Below are 18,866 nucleotides of genomic sequence, written 5' to 3' on the forward strand. Positions count from 1 at the left end.
ACCACGGACGTGTGAATGGAGCCTAAGTATGTAGTTCCTGGCAAGGTTGGGGGGGTTCCCAGGGGTAATGTTTTGGATCCCCTAATTTTAGCAACCTAAACTTTGGTAAGTATGCAGTGGAGAAACTGCAGGGGCATTACATGCCATATGTATCTCTGGGGACTATTTTTTATGTAGGGGAGCAAGGGGTTAATAGGAGCTAATTGCAATGCAGCCTGGGAGGTGCAGGTGCTTGACTGTCTCCTGGGACACAGGTCCTTCAGATAATGAGGGGAATTGAAAGGTAATAGAGAAATTTCACTGGACAAGGAATGTTTTTGCATTCATATAGTTACAGTTTGTATTACTCCAGATATTTACATTTTTTATTACATTCGTTGGATACATTAACCCATTAAATATATTGTGTAGTGTTGAGTGAACCTGTGTTTTCAAGTTCAGCGTTCGGTTCGGTTCATCTAAGAATTCCGTTATGGATTCCATTACCACAGACCATAACGGAATTCTATGGCGGCAGGCAACACGGAAGCAATAAGAGGCATTCCGTCATAATAGAAGTCTGCGCTGGCCATAGACTTCTATTACGACGGAATGCCTTTTATAGGCTTCCGTGGTGCGTGCAGTCATAGGCCCCTTTCTTTTTCCGCGCGGGTGCAATGCGTGACGTGAACGCATAGCACCCGCACTGAATCTTGACCCATTCATTTCAATGGGTCTGTGTACATGAGCGTTGTTTTTCACGCATCAGTTCTGCGTTGCGGGAAAATTGCAGCATATTCTATATTCTGCGTTTTTCACGCAGCCCTGGCTCCATAGAAGTGAATGGGGCAAGCAAGTGCGGATGCGATGCGTTTTTCACTGATGGTTGCTAAGAGATGTTGTTTGTAAACCTTCAGTTTTTTATCACGCGCGTGAAAAACGCATCAAAACGCATTGCACCCGCGCGGAAAAAACTGAACAACTGAACGCAATCTCAGACAAAACTGACTGAACTTGCTTGCAAAATGATGTGAGTTTCACTGAACGCACCCTGGACGCATCCGGACCTAATCCGTCACGCTCGTGTGAAAGAGGCCTTCACACGAGTGAGTTTTCCGCGCGGGTGCAATGCGTGACGTGAACGCATAGCACCCGCACTGAATCCTGACCCATTCATTTCAATGGGTCTGTGCACATGAGCTTTTTTTTCACACATCGGTTCTGCGTTGCGTGAAAAACGCAGCATGTTCTATATTCAGCGTTTTTCATGCAGCTCTCGTTTTTCACTGATTGTTGCTATGAGATGTTGTTTGTAAACCTTCAGTTTTTTTATCACGCTCTTGAAAAATGCATCAAAACGCATCGCACCCGCGCTGAAAAAACTGAACAACTGAACGCAATCGCAGACAAAACTGACTGAACTTGCTTGCAAAATGGTGCGAGTTTCACTGAACGCACCCTGAACGCATCCGGACCTCATGTGAAAGAGGCCATAGAATTCCATTATGGTCCGTGGTAACAGAATCCATAACGGAATTCTTAGGCCCCTTGCAGACGAGCGTGTCCGGATTAGGTCAGGATGCGTCCCGGTGCATTGCGGCAAACCCGCGCGAGTAGGAACGCAATTGCAGTCAGTTTTGACTGCGATTGCGTTTCGATGTTCAGTTTTTATCGCGCGGGTGCAATGTGTTTTGCACGCGCGTGATAAAAAACTGACTGTGGTACCCAGACCCGAACTTCTTCACAGAAATTCAGGTTTGGGTTAGTTGTAGTGTAGATTGTATTATTTCCCCTTATAACATGGTTATAAGGGAAAATAATAGCATTCTGAATACAGAATGCATTGTACAATAGGGCTGGAGGGGTTAAAAAAAATAAAAAATAATAATAATAATTTAACTCGCCTTAATCCACCTTAATCTTGTTCTGTGAGGAATAGGACCTTTGATGACGTCACTACGCTCATCACATGGTCCGTCACATGATTAATCACTATGGTGATGGGTCATGTGACGGACCATGTGATGAACGTACTGACGTCATCAAAGGTCCTATTCTTCAGAAAAGAAGACAGAAGAGATGCCGGCTGCGCGAACAAGTGGATTAAGGTGAGTTAAATTATTTATTTATTTTTTAACCCCTCCAGCCCTATTGCACTATGCATTCTGTATTCAGAATGCTATTATTTTCCCTTATAACCATGTTATAAGGGAAAATAATAATGATCGGGTCCCCATCCCGATCGTCTCCTAGCAACCGTGCGTGAAAATCGCACCACATCCGCACTTGCTTGCGATTTTCACGCAACCCCATTCATTTCTTTGGGGCCTGCGTTACGGGAAAAACGCACAAAGAGGAGCATGCTGCGATTTTCACGCAACGCACAAGTGATGCGTGAAAATCACCGCTCATGTGCACAGCCCCATAGAAATGAATGGGTCAGGATTCAGTGCGGGTGCAATGCGTTCACCTCACGCATTGCACCCGCGCGGAATACTCGCCCTTTTGAAAAAAGGGGCCTTAGATAACCCGAACCTTGTACGCTGAACTTGAAAACACAGGTTCACTCAACACGAACATTCAGTCTTTGTTGCCCGTTTTACTAGTGTGACTTTATGTACTGCCACTACTCTGATTGGGCTGAAATGTATTAGAGCACATGCATGTAGCTTAGATTGTGCCATGATTTATTTACCCTTTATGGTTATATATAAACACACACAGTATTTCGCCCCACAGCATTAGTGTCATTTGGATATACGGTCTACTCTACATACGGTATATATATTATGGGTATCTGTAACTATTCCACTGTGTTATACTGATATACTGTATTGATATATTTTTCTCCTCTTAGTGATGTTACTTTTTGCATTTTCGTTGTTAATCTTTTTGTATGTTTAAGATCGTATATGTTTTGTAAATCGTCATTTTGTGTGCATTTGGCTCCCTTTTTGCAGGTTTATGTCTTTCACCACATACTATAAGATTGGTGGTCATGTTTTGTATGCCCTGGTGATATGCAGGGGTACATATGCGGCACCTTGCGAGTCACGTTGCGACCCCATTGCGTTTCATGGCTGCACTTTGAATGTGCGAGGGGTGTTGTGGCCAAAATCACTGTGTAGCCCAGACCCAGGTACGACACATAAGAAGACATCAGTAATATAAATATCACATATACATTAGGAGTTTCCAGTTATTCCTCTATTGACACTGCCTTCTCGTTTTGAGGGTTCAGCATCTCATATCATTGACTTTCCAGTCCCACTTTATCCCTTCAACCTTTTGCTAGCACTTACCCGGCTGCATAGCTGGTTTTAGGTTCCGCTTTGATAGGAAGCTCAGGTCCGCTCATGCACATTGGAGGCCCCTGGTATCCTTTGGGATTGACCATGGCATTGTTGTTATTGCAGTTGAGGTGTGATTGGAACGGAGGCCCCCCACATGAGCCACTCATACCAGGCCGCACTGGCATTTGCTGACCCATGTGGAAGACCCCACCTGAGTTGGCTGGTCCACCATGGCCTAAATTTGAGATGACCCCAGGTCCGTGGATTCCAGTGGAGGTACAAGGTTGACCAGGGTTTGCATAGCTGGAGGAAGGGGGGATGTCCGGGAAACAGCTGCATGGGAAACAGAAAAATCTGTATTTCAGTATACAGAAAATACATTCACACTGCTCATGTATAAGTTACTCAGTGAGTGGCAGAAGAACAGAGACGCGTCCAACGTAAACTGTATCATGTTGCGTATGAAGAATGTTTATTCGAATGTCCGAATAGAGACCGAAAAATTCAGGGGCACATTTATTAAGACCTGCGTTTTAGACGCCAGTCTTAGTAAAGCCCCATAGCTGGTGGTGGATCTTCCAGGCCTCTCTATAACGTTGGCGCATCCAGCACCAGTTCTAGATGTAAGACAGCTTCCGATAAAACCGGTATGGATAAGGGTCCATTCACACATCCGCAAAACACGGACATCGGCGGAGCGCGCATGCCAGGCACTTTAATAGAAATGCCTTTTCTTGTCCGTGTCTGCGGACAAGAATAGGACATGTTCTATTTTTTTGCGGAACGGTAGCGCGGATGCGGACAGCACACTGTGTGCTGTCCTCATCGAAAATGAATGTGTCCGCACACGTTCCGCAACATTGCGGAACGGATGCGGACCCATTCATGCGGGTGTGTGAATGGACCCTAAAACCGATATATAATATTGCACATTCACAGCTGCCATGATGATCCTGATGGATTCTTCAATATCTTGGTGCAAACAATCAGTTGAGCACATGGAGACCTTTTTCTATAAAAATCGCCAGATGACTATTCACAATGGAGACATGTTTTATGGAGGATGAGTGATTAGAAGACCCTGTGAGTCACGTAACCTTCAGTTCAGTAGTGAAGCCACTGAGGCATGAGATTCTTCTGGGGAAATTGACTAAGCTTTGTTAATAGCAACCACTAAACAGTGGAGATCTCCACACTGCATGGCTGGACGTGGACAAGCCCTTCCATAACCATGGACATTGTCAATTTGGTTCCTTAATTTTAAGACTTTTCACATTTTCTATTATGACAAAATGCTGGCATTCATTGAGATCAGATATTTTTATGGACCTTGGCTTGGTGCATGGGATTCCAGGAATGCTGAAGCAGGAAAGGGTCTTGCCTAAATGTTGACCCAGGTTTTGAAGTTCTCAACCCTGTAGACTCTCATAGTAAACAGTTGCACTAGAGCAAGATGGTTCCAACCAAACTATAAAAGACCAGAGTTGTGCATGAAAGGGGTTGTCCCATCCAGGACACTGACAGCATATCGAAAGGATGTGCCATAAATGTGAAAAAGGAGCTGGTCCTACTCCTATCTCCATAACAGGGCCCCCAAAGTGTAGGAGACCACACCATACTTTCTCACCATTCACTGCTTTGGGAGTTCCAAAAATAGCCAAGAGAGCACACTTGGCTATTTTCCTAATTCCCATAGCAGTGAATGGAGAGAAAGTCACGCAAGCGCTGCCACCCCTCCATTCACCACTATGGACAGTGGCGTACCTGCAATAGAGGCCCAGGGTGAGGGCTAGCTCGGCATGGAACTTGTTCTTCCCTTCCCTGATTAAAAACACATCATTTTCATGCAGATGTCACTAGGGGGAGCTCAATTTTAAAAAGATTATTGCAGCTTCCATTGTAGTTGTATTTATACCTATTCACTGAGCTCCCCCTAGTGGTGGCAGCAGGCAGCCAGGTAGCTTTGTAATAGAAAGAAGCAGATTTATCAATGTATTTTTACCAGTTTTCTGGTGTAAATAAATTGAGAAATATGGTTTTCAGAATGAACTCCATATATTTGAAGCACCTGATTCACTTTTGCCAACATAAAAGTCGGATAAAGTGGGAGTCCAAAGACAACTTTTTTAAATTACAATTTGTAAAAATTTGTCAGAATCTGGGGCGTTGCACTTGTTCAGCATTGCCTGAGAGTGATTGATGCATGTACGCTGGGAAACTAGGTGTGGAGGGCCCATACTAAGTTCTGCTGTGGGACCCTATGAGATCAGTATATGCCATAGTCTATGGGACATCTGAAAATAGCCGATAGGAGCGGATCATGTCCCACAGGTGGGACCGACACCTATCGGACATTTATGGCATATCCTAGTGATACCTAACAGTCTATTGAGGCTGGGTCCAATCTCTGGAAGACCTGGCCCCTCCATTAAAGGGCATGGCCCCTAACATCCACGGGTTAGGGGATAAAATGTCTGATTGGCGGGTGTCCGACCATTGGGTGCAACCAGTGCTCCCACCCGCGTGGGTGCAATGCGTATTTATGCGTTTTTCACGCGCGTGATAAAAAACGGAAGGTTTACAAACAACATCTCCTAGCAACCATCAGTGAAAAATGCATCACATCCGCACTTGCTTCCGGTTGCAACGTGTTTTTCACTGAAGCCCCATTCACTTCTGTGGGGCCAGGGTTGTGTGAAAAACGCAGAATATAGAACATGCTGCATTTTTCATGCAACGCAGAACTGATGCGTGAAAAAAAAACGCTAATGTACACAGACCTATTGAAATAAATGGGTCGGGATTCATTCACGGGTGCTATGCGTTCACGTCACACATTGCACCCGCGCAGAAAACTCGCTCGTGTGAAAGGGGCCATATCACCAACCTGAAAATAAAAGCTGGAATCTGATGAGTTGTTATAGTATAGGCAAACCTACCAAACTTTTTTTTTTTTCTGCATTAGCTTTTTTTTTTCTGCATTAGCTTTTTTTTTCTGCATTAGCTTTTTTTTTAATGACAAATGCAGAATCCACTTTGTCCACTAGAGGTCGTCTGTGCAGTACAAAACTGTGTGGTGCAGATCTCCGAATGGCAGCCAGTGAGATGATCTCTCTGTTCCTTTCATGAGTTTACAGAAGAGCCCACACAGCAAAACCAAAGTCCAGCAAGTCTGTGTTGCAATGCTTTAGTTAAAAAGGAGTTATTTCTAATTTAGAGCACGTTTAACTCTTTCATAGCTGTGCTTCTGTGCTTTCTTAGCAATGTTTGCATGTGTTGGTTAAATGATTTTGTTCCTTATTTCTGTTCTGTCTATATCTATTATCTATCTATCTATTATCTATGTATCTGTCTATATCTATCTATGTATCTATCTGTCTATATCTATCTGTCTATCTATGTAATTGAGGGATTCTTTTTTCTTTTCTTTTTACCAAATACTTATATTTTTTGGGCTGACAGAGACAGTAGAAATATAGTTCTCTATTCTATCTATCTATCTATCTATCTATCTATCTATCTATCTATCTATTAGAGAGATACTTATTTTCTTTTTACCAAATAGCAAATGCTTTTATTTTTGGGCAAATAGACAGTAGAAAAACAAAACAAAACATATATATATATATTATTTTTAATTATGCACTCAAACCTCTAAAAATATTATTTTTTCCTGGGGTGGGAGTGGGGGTTGTTTAGATAAATTTTTATTATTTATTACTTTGTTTTAAATATTTTATGTTATACAGTATTTTTATGACATCTCCCTCCGAAAGGGTCAGAAAATATATATATATATTTTTTCCCACATTTTTTGTGCCTACCATAGGAGCAGCAGTTACCGTACATTGGGAGGACGGCGCCGATCATGTGACGAATGGATCTAGATAAAGCCAGCAGCTGGACCAGTCTGCAGCCCCCATGTGTGTACACAGCAGTCATGATGGTGAAGGAGTAATGTCAAGATCATGGTTGCACAAACTTCTGTGTGTGATGGTTATTAAGGGGTTAAGAAGTTCCGAAATAACGTGTTCTCAATCCAGTTTAAAAGGGACATGCCAAGTCACTGGCACACATCAGAAGACTGCATTGGTCTATATCACAAATGTAGAGACTGAAAGGTTGGCTCTATGACTCGTAACTCTGTGGAAAGGGTTAATAACATATCAGGGAATTCTTATTCATGCGATTCTCAAAGTAGTCTTTTTATTACGGCTCCGGGATAAAACTTCTCCTTTTATAACTGTGCATTGATAAAGGAGTTCTGATGCAATTACATGGGCCGAATGTCCTATTGACTAGTGCAGCTAATAGGCTCCTTTATTATATTATTATTATTATACTCACATCTACAAAATGATAATGGATGTCCTCTAGTGACCTTTAAAGCGGACTTCTCACCTCTCCTGACATAAGGTTTTTTTAGTTACTACTTGCATTCCCCATGTATTAACAGTTCTGGAGCATCTACGGTATTCTCATGGCTCTGTGTCGTGCCATTCCTTTATTATTCCTGTTAGAAATTATGAATGAATTACTAGCAGTCTGCAATGAAGGTCCAGGTGGGCTTTTACCAGTTGGGGACGTGTCCTTGCACAATCTCAGAAAATAGAATGCAGATCCTCTTTTGTTTAACCCTTTCAGGACCATGTCATTTTTCACCTTTCTGCCCAGGCCATTTTTTAGCAAATCAGACATGTGTCACTTTATGTGGTAATAAAATTAAAACGCTTTTACTTATCCAGGCCATTCTAAGACTGTTTTCTCGTCACATATTGTACTTCATGACACTGGTAAAATTGAGTAAAAAAATTTCATTTTTATTTATGAAAAAATACCAAGTTTTCCAAAAGTTTGGAAAAATTAGCAAATTTCCAAATTTCAATTTCTCTACTTTTCTAATAGATAGTAATGACTCCAAAAATAGTTATTACTTTACAGTCCCCATACGTCTACTTCAGGTTTGGGTTAACAGCCAAACAAAACTCAATATTTATTGCCCTGATTCTGTAGTTTACAGAAACAGCCCATATGTGGTCGTAAACTGCTGTACGGGCACACGGCAGGGCGCAGAAGGAAAGGAACGCCCCTCAAGGTATTCAAAACTGATTTTACAAACTTCGTTAACCCTTTAGGTGTTCCACAAGAATTAATGAAAAAATGGAGATTAAATTTCCGAATTTGACTTTTTTGGCAGATTTTCCATTTTAATCCATTTTTTCCAGTAAAGGTGGGTTCACACTAACGTTAGGTATTCCGTTATGGCTTTCTGTTATAACATGGTTATAACGGAATCCATAAGACGGAAGGACGGGTACATTCTTCTGCCCATAGACTTGTATTATGACGGAATGCAAAACGGAAGCCTTTAAAAGGCATTCCGTTTGCTCGCCGTCCTAATAGAAGTCTATGTAAATCAAAACAGATCGGTCTGGGTCCCGTTATGCAAGACTGAAAACAAACATACGCCTTTTTGATCGCTTGGTGTTGACCTTTTCGTGATGTAAGGTTTTTATTTTATTTTAGTTTTTATTTTAGTTTTTTTGACGGTGTTCACCTGAGGAGTTAGGTCATGTGATATTTTTTTATAGAGCCGGTCGATAAGGACGCGGCAATACCTAATATGTCACTATTTTTTTCAATTTTTTTCAAACTTTATATTGGGAAAAGGTTTTTTTTTTTTTACTTGAAACTTAATTTTTTGTAAAACTGAATTTTTTTAACTTCTTTTTTTCACTTTATTTTTTGTCCCACTCTGGGACTTCAACTTTTGGGGGTCTGATCCCCTTTACAATGCTTCTGTATTGTAAAGCATTGGCTGTAAGTGTATTGCTGAATGTAATACAGTTACAGCTTCCTGCCTGTGAGATCCAGGGGGCTGGATCTGACAGGCTGTCACGGAAGGCAGCCACCATGCCTGAGGCTGGGTTCACACCTGAGCGTTTTACAGCGCGTTTCTACGCGCTGTAAAACGCTCAACAGGCAAGAACCAATGTTTCCCTATGGGAATGGTTCTCACCTGAGCGTTTTACAGCGCGTACGATCGCGCTGTAAAACGCCCGACGCCCCCAAGAAGTACAGGAGCTTCTTTGGGGGGTCTTGTCGCGCGTTCCCGTACATAGACTTCCGGGAACGCGCTACAATGGGCGTTCGCTTGTTCCGGAGCCGCGTCTGTAAACGCGCATACAGAGCGCTCCATCCCGTACGCTCAGGTCTGAACGCAGCGTAAGGAAGGCATCAGGCTGCCATCGGGTCCCCATCACAGCAGCACAGGGACCCGATGCCTGCTCAGATCCCCACAGGGACATCGCATGTGCCACGGTCAGCGCTGACCGCGGCACATCAAGGGTTAATGCGCCGGCATCAGTGTTTTCACCGATGTCGGCGCATACAGCAGGGGTCTGGCTATAAGTGACTGCCGGACCCCTGCTGCAACTCCACTATTGCACCAAAGGCTTATTTTGCATATCAGGAGAAAGTGTCATAGTTTGGGAACGGAGCCTCACATCAACAAAAGAAAAACAGCATTTTTAATCAGGTGAAGCACAGCTACTGTATGTGTCTATGCAAACATATAAAATGCATAAAATAAATAAATAAAAATAAATAAACAAACAGCTGGATAGGCAGGTCACTGGTGGCAGATTCCCTTTAAGCTCTGTCCGGTGGATCCTCCAGAATGTATGGCAGCCTGTATTCTGTCAGTGGAGCAGTGTCCATTGCCAGATAACAGAACGTGTAAGGATGCGGAACGAGAGACTCACATTTCTGAAGAATCCTCTTTACTGATGTATTCCTCTAGGATACTGGTGTCAATTGATGGTTCCAGAGCGCCATTGATATCATGTCCTGAAATACAGAATATGAGAATAGATTTAGGCTCAGGTGAGAGCTGTACTTCCTCGTACTAAGATCCATCTAATCCACAGCCCTGCTGGTATGACACCAATCTTTACAGGACAATAAGCAATAGCTGTAAATCAAGCAGGTAGAAGAAGAAACAAAATGAAGAAGCAATTTATAGACCTAGTAATGTCCACACCGATGACTGTGAGTAAACCCGTACAATGCAGTCGATTGTTAGGGCTCATGCACACAACCGTATGCATTATGTGGTCCGCAAAACACGGATCTGTAAAAGATACAGATGATGTCCGCGTGACGTCCGTATTTGTTTTGCAGATCCATTGTAACCATGCCTATCCTTGTCCGCATAATGGACAGGAATAGGACATGTTCTATCTTTTTTGAAGAACGGACATGTGGACATACAGAAACGGAATGCACATGGAGTCATTTCCGTTTTTTGCGGGCCCATTGACGTGAATGGTTCCACATATGGGCCACAAAAAAAAACAGAATGGTCACGGAAAAAAAAATAACTTTGTGTGCACGAGCCATTTGTAGGACATCTTGCAAATGCATTGAAAATTGAGGGGTGTTAAGCAGATGCCGATGTCCTTAAGGCTCAGTTTACACCTGAGCGTTTTACAGCGCGTTCCTACGCGCTGTAAAACGCCCGACGCTCAAACAAGTACAGGAGCGTTTTTTTTGGGCGCTTGTCGCGCGTTCCCGTACATAGACTTTCGGGAACGCGCGACACTGTGTGTACACTTGTCTCTGCGCGATTGTAAACGCCCGTACAATCGTGCATACAGAGCGCTCCTTTCAGAACGCTCAGGTCTGAACTGAGCCTTAAAGATATAATATAGGGCTGTGATGGCTAACCTCCGGCACTCCAGCTGTGGTAAAGCTACAAATCCCAAGATGCGCACTTGCTTGGCTGTTCTCAAAGCTCTATAAAAATTAATGGAGCATGTTGGGAGTCGTAGTTTCACCACAGCTGGAGTGTCGCAGGTTAGCCATCACCAACCAGCCCTGTACCTCACATGGATCCAGAGATCTCCACATTCATTGCTCCAATTGCTCTGCTAGATTATCTCCAGCCTGGCAGCTCAGGGGTGTGTCCTTTCTGCTGTAGCTATCTCCCTGTAAGGCCACTTGCACACAACCTTATGTATTTTGTGATCCGCAAAAAATATGGATGACATCAGTGTGCATTCCGTATTTTGCGGAACAGCTGGCCCTTCATAGAACAGTACTATCCTTGTCCGTAATGTGGATAATAATAGGACATGTTTTTTTGCGGAACAGAACTACAAATATATGGAATGCACACAGAGTACCTTCCGGTTTTTTTTGCGGACCCATTGAAATAAATGGTTCCCTATACGGTCCACCAAAAAAAACGAAACGGACACGGAAAGAAAATACGTTCGTGTGCAAGAGGCCTAACTGCCACCAGCCATATGTTCTTTTAGAAGCTATGGCACTTAGGCCTCTTGAACACAAATGTATTTTCTTTCCGTGTCCGTTCTGTTTTTTTGGCGGACCGTATAGGGAACCATTCATTTCAATGGATCCGCAAAAAAACGGAAGGTACTCCGTGTGCATTCCGTATGTCCGTATTTTCGTTCCGCAAAAATTGAAACAGAGCACATTTAGCCAGCTCGGTGAGACGGACAACAAATATAAGGAAAAGAGCAAACAGCAGGTGGCGCTATACAGACACATTTTAGTGAATAACTCAGTGGCTATGCTAAATTTCTAATTACATGTAATTACAAAAGGAATCAGATCCTGGTGCTGGTTTGAAAATTGTAGAATATTTTTTGTGACACAACTTCTCTAAGTATGTTCATATGCTGAATGAAGTATGGACATCAGCATAACCTAATAATACCGCCTGAGCTGTTTTTTCTGAGAGCTCAGGTTTAGGCCTCATGCACACAAATATATTTTGTTTCCGTGTCCGTTTCGTTTTGCGGCCCTTATGCGGAACCATTCACTTCAATGGGGCCGCAAAAAAATAGAACACATCCTATTATTGTCTGCATTACAGAAAAGGTTAGGACTGTTCTATTAGGGGCCAGCTGTTCTGTCCCACAAAATGGGAACGCACATGGACGTCACCCGTATTTTTTGGGGGTCTGTGTTTTGCGGACCGCAAAATGCATACATATGGTCGTGTGCATGAGCCCAGGTTTATATTCATCGTATAAGTGGCTAGCATACTGAACTACATAGGACCTACACAAGCAGTAAATCTGAGGTTGCATCCCAGAGTGATAGTAGTAATCATGTCCGTCACCTGAAGCACAGATTTACTGCCCTATATCCAAATACACTGGTCATGGCAGAATGGTTTATTGGCACCTTTACAGAGCCCACTGAGCGAATCTTCAGCTCTACTTAGGCCTCATGCACACGACCGTATGTGTTTTGAGGTCTGCAAATTGCAGATCCGCAAAAAAAAAAACGGATGACGTTCCGTATGGCATCCGTTTTTTTTTTTGCGGATCCATTGTAATAATGCCTATCCTTGTCCGCAAACTAGAAAAAAATAGGACATGCACAATTTTAGGACATGCACGGTGTGCTGTCCGCGTTTTTTGCGGATCCATTGAAATGAATGGGTCCGCATCCTATCCGCAAAAAAAACAGAGCGGACACGGAAACAAAATACGGTCGTGTGCATGAGGCCTTAAAGACATGAAGCGTGCATAAGGCTACTTTCACACTGCCGTTTCTGGGTCCGCTTGTGAGATCCGCTCAGGGCTCTCACAAGCGGCCCAAAACGGACCAGTTCAGCCCCAATGCATTCTGAATGGATAAGGATCTGTTCAGAATGCATCAGTTTGGCTGCGTTTGGTCTCCGTTCTGCTTTTGAGGCGGACACCAAAACCCAGCTTGCAGCATTTTGGTGTCCGCCTGACGATGCGGAGCCAAACAGATCCGTCCTGACTTACAATGTAAGTCAATGGGGACGGATCCGTTTTTACTGACACAATATGGTGCAATTGAAAACGGATCCGTCCCCCATCGACTTTCAATGTAAGTCAAGACGGATCCATTTCAGGAGTAAACCACATGACCCTCGGGATCTGCCTGCAGGGAAGAACTGGTAAGTACTAACCTGACAGATCCTGCCGGTTCTCCTGGCCTGGACTCTATTTACCTGACTGCAGCGGTGACATCAGGTCGACAACATGTGACCACTGCAGCCAATCACTGGCTTCAGCTGTGTATCCGACAATGCCAGGGACTGCCTGCAGCGGTCATGTGTTGTTCAATGTGATGTCACTGCTGTAGTCAACTAGAGCCTGGCTGGGAGAACTGGAGCAGCTGCATGGGATCTGTCAGGTAAGTACTTACCATTTCTTCACCAAAGGTGAACCTCAGGGTTATATGGTTTCTGGCTGAGACCGGACAATCCCTTTAAAAGGGGTTGTGCTATGATTAATGTAAAAAAATGTAAATCAGACATCATATAGGACATGACAATCTCTTTCTAACAAAGCTAGAACCAGCCCTGTACCTCACATGGAACCAGAGATCTCCTCATTCACTGCTTTCATTTATCTGCTGGATTATTTTCAGCCTAGCAGCTTTTTATTTATTTATTTATTTATTTATTGGGGGGGGGGGGGGCCCTTTCTGCTGCTGATCTCTCCCTGCAACTTCCATAGCTTCTAACAGAACATATGTTTGATGCCAGTTAAACTGAGCACGCTCGACCACCTCAGTGAGACAGACAAAAAAATAAGGAAAAGAACAAACAGCAGGTGGCGCTATACAGATAAGTTTTATTGAATAACTCGGTAGCTATAATACATTTTAAATTACATGCAATCACAAAAGTATTCAGATCCAGGTGCTGGTTTGAAAAATGTAGAATAAGTTTTGCGACTTAACCCCTTTAAGCGAAACCATGCGCCAGAATTTTTGTTACGTGCTGAAAGCAGACAGGAGGATTGGCTACACCCTTTATGGTAAAATTTATGGTTTATAGAACTGCACTTTGAAATGTTTTCTGGCCGTGCCTGATATGTGATGCTTGCCCAATAATGCACACGCTATGCTCATAAAACCAAGACCCCACAGGCAAACAACAAAAGCCAAAGCACTTGCTCTACCCACAGCAAACAGTGTGGTTCGATTCTCCATATTAGTACAAAATCATCACGTTTAACCTTTTCATCACCAGACTTCATGGCTAGAGGTAGGTGCCTGCCCGATGACTACTCCTTAGACGTGCTCTAGATAACAGGGATGGCCCTCCAGCTGTTGCTAAACTACAACTCCCAGCATGCCCTAATAGCTGTAGGCTGTCCAGGCATACAGGGAGTTGTAGTTTTGCAACAGCTGGAGGGCCGCAGGTTGAGCATCCCTGGAACAAATCTCTTCTCTACTGTGTTTTCTTCTCTGTTGTTGATACAATGTGCCCTGTTTTATCAGCCTCCCGTGTGTGGGGTGCTTACATCCTCGCAGGGCGTGTGCCAACCCTGGATGCTTCTCCATTACCAGAGAGCATGGCTTGCCTCCCCCACAAGAGCAATGGGAAGTGTCCCAGCGCTCAACACAAAGAGGGAGCCAATAGCCAAGGAGCTGTGGATATGGAGGTACACGTAAGCTAAAAGTAAGGCCTCTTTCACACAACAACCGTATAGCTATTTCAGTGTTTTGCCGTCCGTTTTTTCACTGATCCGTTGTTCCGTTTTTTGTTCCCGTTCCGTTTTTCCGTTCCATTTTTCCGTATGGCATATACAGTACACAGTAATTACATATATAAAATTGGGCTGGGCATAACATTTTCAATAGATGGTTCTGCAAAAAACTGAACGGAAACGGAAGACATACGGATGCATTTCCGTATGTGTTCTGTTTTTTTGCGGACCCATTGACTTGAATGGAGCCACTGAACGTGATTTGCGGGCAATAATAGGACATGTTCTATCTTTAAAATGGAATGGAAAAACGGAAATACGGAAACGGAATGCATACGGAGTACATTCCGTTTTTTTTGCGGAACCATTGAAATGAATGGTTCCGTATACGGACCGTATACGGAACGCAAAAAACGGGCAGTAAACGGGCAAAAAAAACGGCCGTGTGCAGGAGGCCTTTAATGGAGCCACGGAACGTGATTTGCGGCCAAATATAGGACATGTTCTATCTTTGCACGGAACGGAGATACGGAAACATGGAAACGGAATGCATACGGAGTACATTCCATTTTTTTTGCCGACCCATTGAAATTGATGGTTCCGTATACGGACCGCAAAAAATGGCCCGCAAAACGGAAAAAAAAAACGGTAGTGTGAAAGAGGCCTAAGAAAGGAAAAAAAAAAGTACGTAAGTGAAAAGTAAAAAGAAAAGGGGGGGAAATAAAATGAATACATTATGACTCCAGGGTATCCCGAAAATCTTCAAGTTATGCTGAAGGAGACGGCATTTGTGAGACAACTGCCCCCCCCCCCCCCCCCCATTCTATACATGACCCCCACTTATGCTATCTCCTGACATGTCTCAATGAAGACCTAGACGTAAAGAGGATTCTGGGTTCATTTTCCATTTAGTGGAGCATGAATCTTGTTTCTAGGGTTCGGCACTCCAGCTGCTGTGCAACTACAACTCCCAGCATGCAAACATGCTCGGCTGTTCTTCTAACTCCCACAGAAGTGAATAAAGCATTCTAGGAGTTGTAGTCTCTGAACAGCTGGAGTGCCGAAGGTTGCTGATCCCTGGTTTGCACCATTGGGATCCTATTTCGGGAATTTATTGGACATTTGTCAAAAATGATCATTTTGTCGCTAGAAAATCGTTACATGTGCAATCTCTTTAAGAATGGCCATGCTTTATATACTATGCATATTCTGCCTGTAGGTGTGATCTTCTATAATGTCAAAGGTGTTTGAGAAATTAAAGGGTTTTTCTGGGCTATAGATATTCATGAGCTATTGCACTGTCCCAGGGGACTACTGCAAAGGGTTAATTATTGCTAAAAGAGTTAATTTAATGTTGGCAAGTTAACTGCTGCGATTTGTTGTTAAAGCAATCACCTCTTTACGCACTGTGTGCAACATATGGGCAATAGACAGTCAATATTAGAGGACTGTTAGGTTACTAGGGTGATGAACCAGTTCTGCCCCCTGGATAGTTAGTGAGTCAAGATTAGCAGACTACAGGAAGGACGTGTGTTTGACAGTTCCCGCAGACCAGGCCCAAGTCCAGAGAACCTCTGTCTCTGAGACTACAGCTGCCAAAGGAGCAACCCTACTACCAGAGCGCCCCTGAAAGAAAACAACCAGACATCTTAGAAGATCCAGAACCATCCAGGCCGTGCAGGATTCAGACAGCAAGGTATTTGCTCGTTTGTGGCATCACAGACTTTGCTGCAGCGGAAAGGATTACTGCCTTCGGCACCTACCACACTTTGAGACGGACTGGCTATCTGGATCTATATTCTGCAGCACCCAGCCCAGAAATTAGAGAAAGGGTTAATAAGAACAGAATAGCATGCATGTCGTTACTTGGAGAGACTGCAAAGTGTCCTTAGAGAGAGAGAGACAGTGAGTACTACTACTACCATCATTATTGGTGCCCATGAACAGCTATTAGGAGTAGACAATACCACAATCTACTTTGGAACTGTGCCTTTTGCTGCTATATGTACTACTACTCCTATCGTCAATCCAGTAAAGAAAGATTTTATTTATTGCAACCAATTGTCCTAGTTATTGACTCCGCCATCCACCTGTCAGCCTCTGCACTCCTGCCTTGTGGGCACCCCAACTACCATCAGACAGGAGCCCCTACACCAGCGTGCACCCTCCAGTCACTGCACGACCCTAGGGAATGCCAGGGTGGAGCACTACTACCAGCATCAGCATGAACTCATGCCGAAAACCATCCAGACCTCTGCTGGATCCGCTGATAGTCGATGGGATCCGATGGTGAACAGCAGTATCCAGCTATAGGTACTTTCACACTAGCGTTATTCTATTCCAGCGCTGAGTTCCGTCCTATGGGCTCTATACCGGAAAAGAACTGATCAGTTTTATCCTAATGCATTCTGAATGGAGAGCAATCCGTTCAGGATGCATCAGGATGTCTTCAGTTCAGTCTTTTTGACTTTTCAGGACGGAGATAATACCGCTTCGCACCGCACCTTCCAGATTGCGGACCCATTCAAGTAAATGGGTCCGCCTCCGTGATGGGTTGCACACGTGGCCGGTGCCCATTTTTTGCGGACCTGCTGTTTGCGGGCCGCAATATGGGCCCAGCCGGCACACATTTGTGTGCATGAGCCCTAAACAACAGGTCAACCACAAAAAGTTGACTGATGCAGATTGTGAATGGTGACATAAATGATTCAAACTCAGGGGCGGACTGGGAACTTAAAGTGGCCCTAAAAAAAAAATACTAGAAGTGGGCCTGTTTTGTAGTTGGGTGCAAATTGATGGAAGGCAGGGCCAGCGATACCATATTGTGGCACATTATACCGCCCCAACAGAGCCAAATACCACAGTCTTTCACAAAATACTGCCCCAAACACTTCCACTGGCCGGCCATGAGGTGGGCTCAGGCGGCCCCCTGGGCATTGGCCCACCAGGAGAATTCCCTGTAAGGTCTATGGCCAATCCTCCCCTGTTCAAACTAAACACCACCTTGGTGATAAGTCTGGACTCTGCCAAAAGGAGATCGGTTTCGCCTTAAAAAGTCACAAAGAAAAATGGACCCCAATGACTTCTGTACGGAGATTTGTTATTACGCAGTGATGGACATTACATGATGGATGGTGCACACATGCCATGTAGACTACAAGTGATAACATCCCCATCAAGTACAAATATACCGCGGCAGGTTCAACAGGTTTATGGTAACGTTCTGTATATAAAGTCACTTGTATATAAAGTTACCTTCTGTGACAAGTCGTTAACACCCCAGAGTGGTGTCACCGCTTCTGCACCTTGCTACTGTCTTTATTGGTCTAACCTCATGTCATCTTATGCATTTATTCCAGGTCCTCCACACTGTGCATTTCTAATGTTATGTAACTGTTCATGCAATGTGCCTGGTTCACCAGCAGGTGGCAGTAAACACGGCAGAGCTGTACTTAGAATGGAACCTTCTATTCCATTCTAACCCCCTCTGGAGAGAAGTAGGCGAGCCCTACTTCATGCAGGAAGGGTGGGGACCAGTTAGTTCCAGTCTAGTTTACCCCCAGCTAGGGGAAAGGTGTTCAGGGGCACATCTCTGCTGGATGTGCCCACGCCAGCCAGAGCACCCTAAGCTCTGCTGGCCATCAAGGCCAAAGCTTGAAGCCTCAGGAGCCAGGAGGAAAGTTTCCTGGCATAACCAAGAGTCAGACTACAAAATGAAGTACAGCATACAGAAGAAGCTGAGTTATACAGCCAGCCTGTCAGTACAGCAGAGTCAGAGAGAAACAGATATAGCAGAGTGGAGTTTGCCTGTCAGTTTCATGCTAAAGCCTGCTGGAACCAAGATAAAGCCTGAAATCTGTTTTGGAGAACATTTATGCAAAGTAAAGCTGCCATTGAACTTCGTCTCAAGGTCTGGACTCAAGTTATTCTTTTATTCCTCAATTATTTCCCTTATTTATTGCTTCGGAGCCAAGTTCTGGGGTCCAGCGGTATCCAGGTAGGAGCACCCTGACACACATAAAGAGACATTTGGGCCGCACCATTACACCACTCTGCATTTCCTACACCTGGGACGCGTTATATAGAG

At 44.0% G+C, this 18,866-nt stretch overlaps 1 protein-coding gene across 2 annotated transcripts in view; it reads right to left on the minus strand.

Annotated features, from left to right (window-relative positions):
* Positions 1 to 18,866, minus strand: part of MYRF (myelin regulatory factor) — a 162,696-nt gene that overhangs the window by 58,361 nt on the left and 85,469 nt on the right. For both annotated transcript variants that reach the window (XM_040409392.1, XM_040409391.1), the window contains exons 2-3: positions 10,037 to 10,121; positions 3,282 to 3,605 (exon numbers count right to left, since the gene is read on the minus strand). In XM_040409392.1, coding sequence (XP_040265326.1) covers positions 3,282 to 3,605; positions 10,037 to 10,121 — 409 coding nt within the window. The remainder of the gene's footprint in view (positions 1 to 3,281; positions 3,606 to 10,036; positions 10,122 to 18,866) is intronic.

Source organism: Bufo bufo, chromosome 10, assembly GCF_905171765.1.
Source record: "Bufo bufo chromosome 10, aBufBuf1.1, whole genome shotgun sequence".
Lineage (NCBI taxonomy): Eukaryota > Metazoa > Chordata > Amphibia > Anura > Bufonidae > Bufo > Bufo bufo.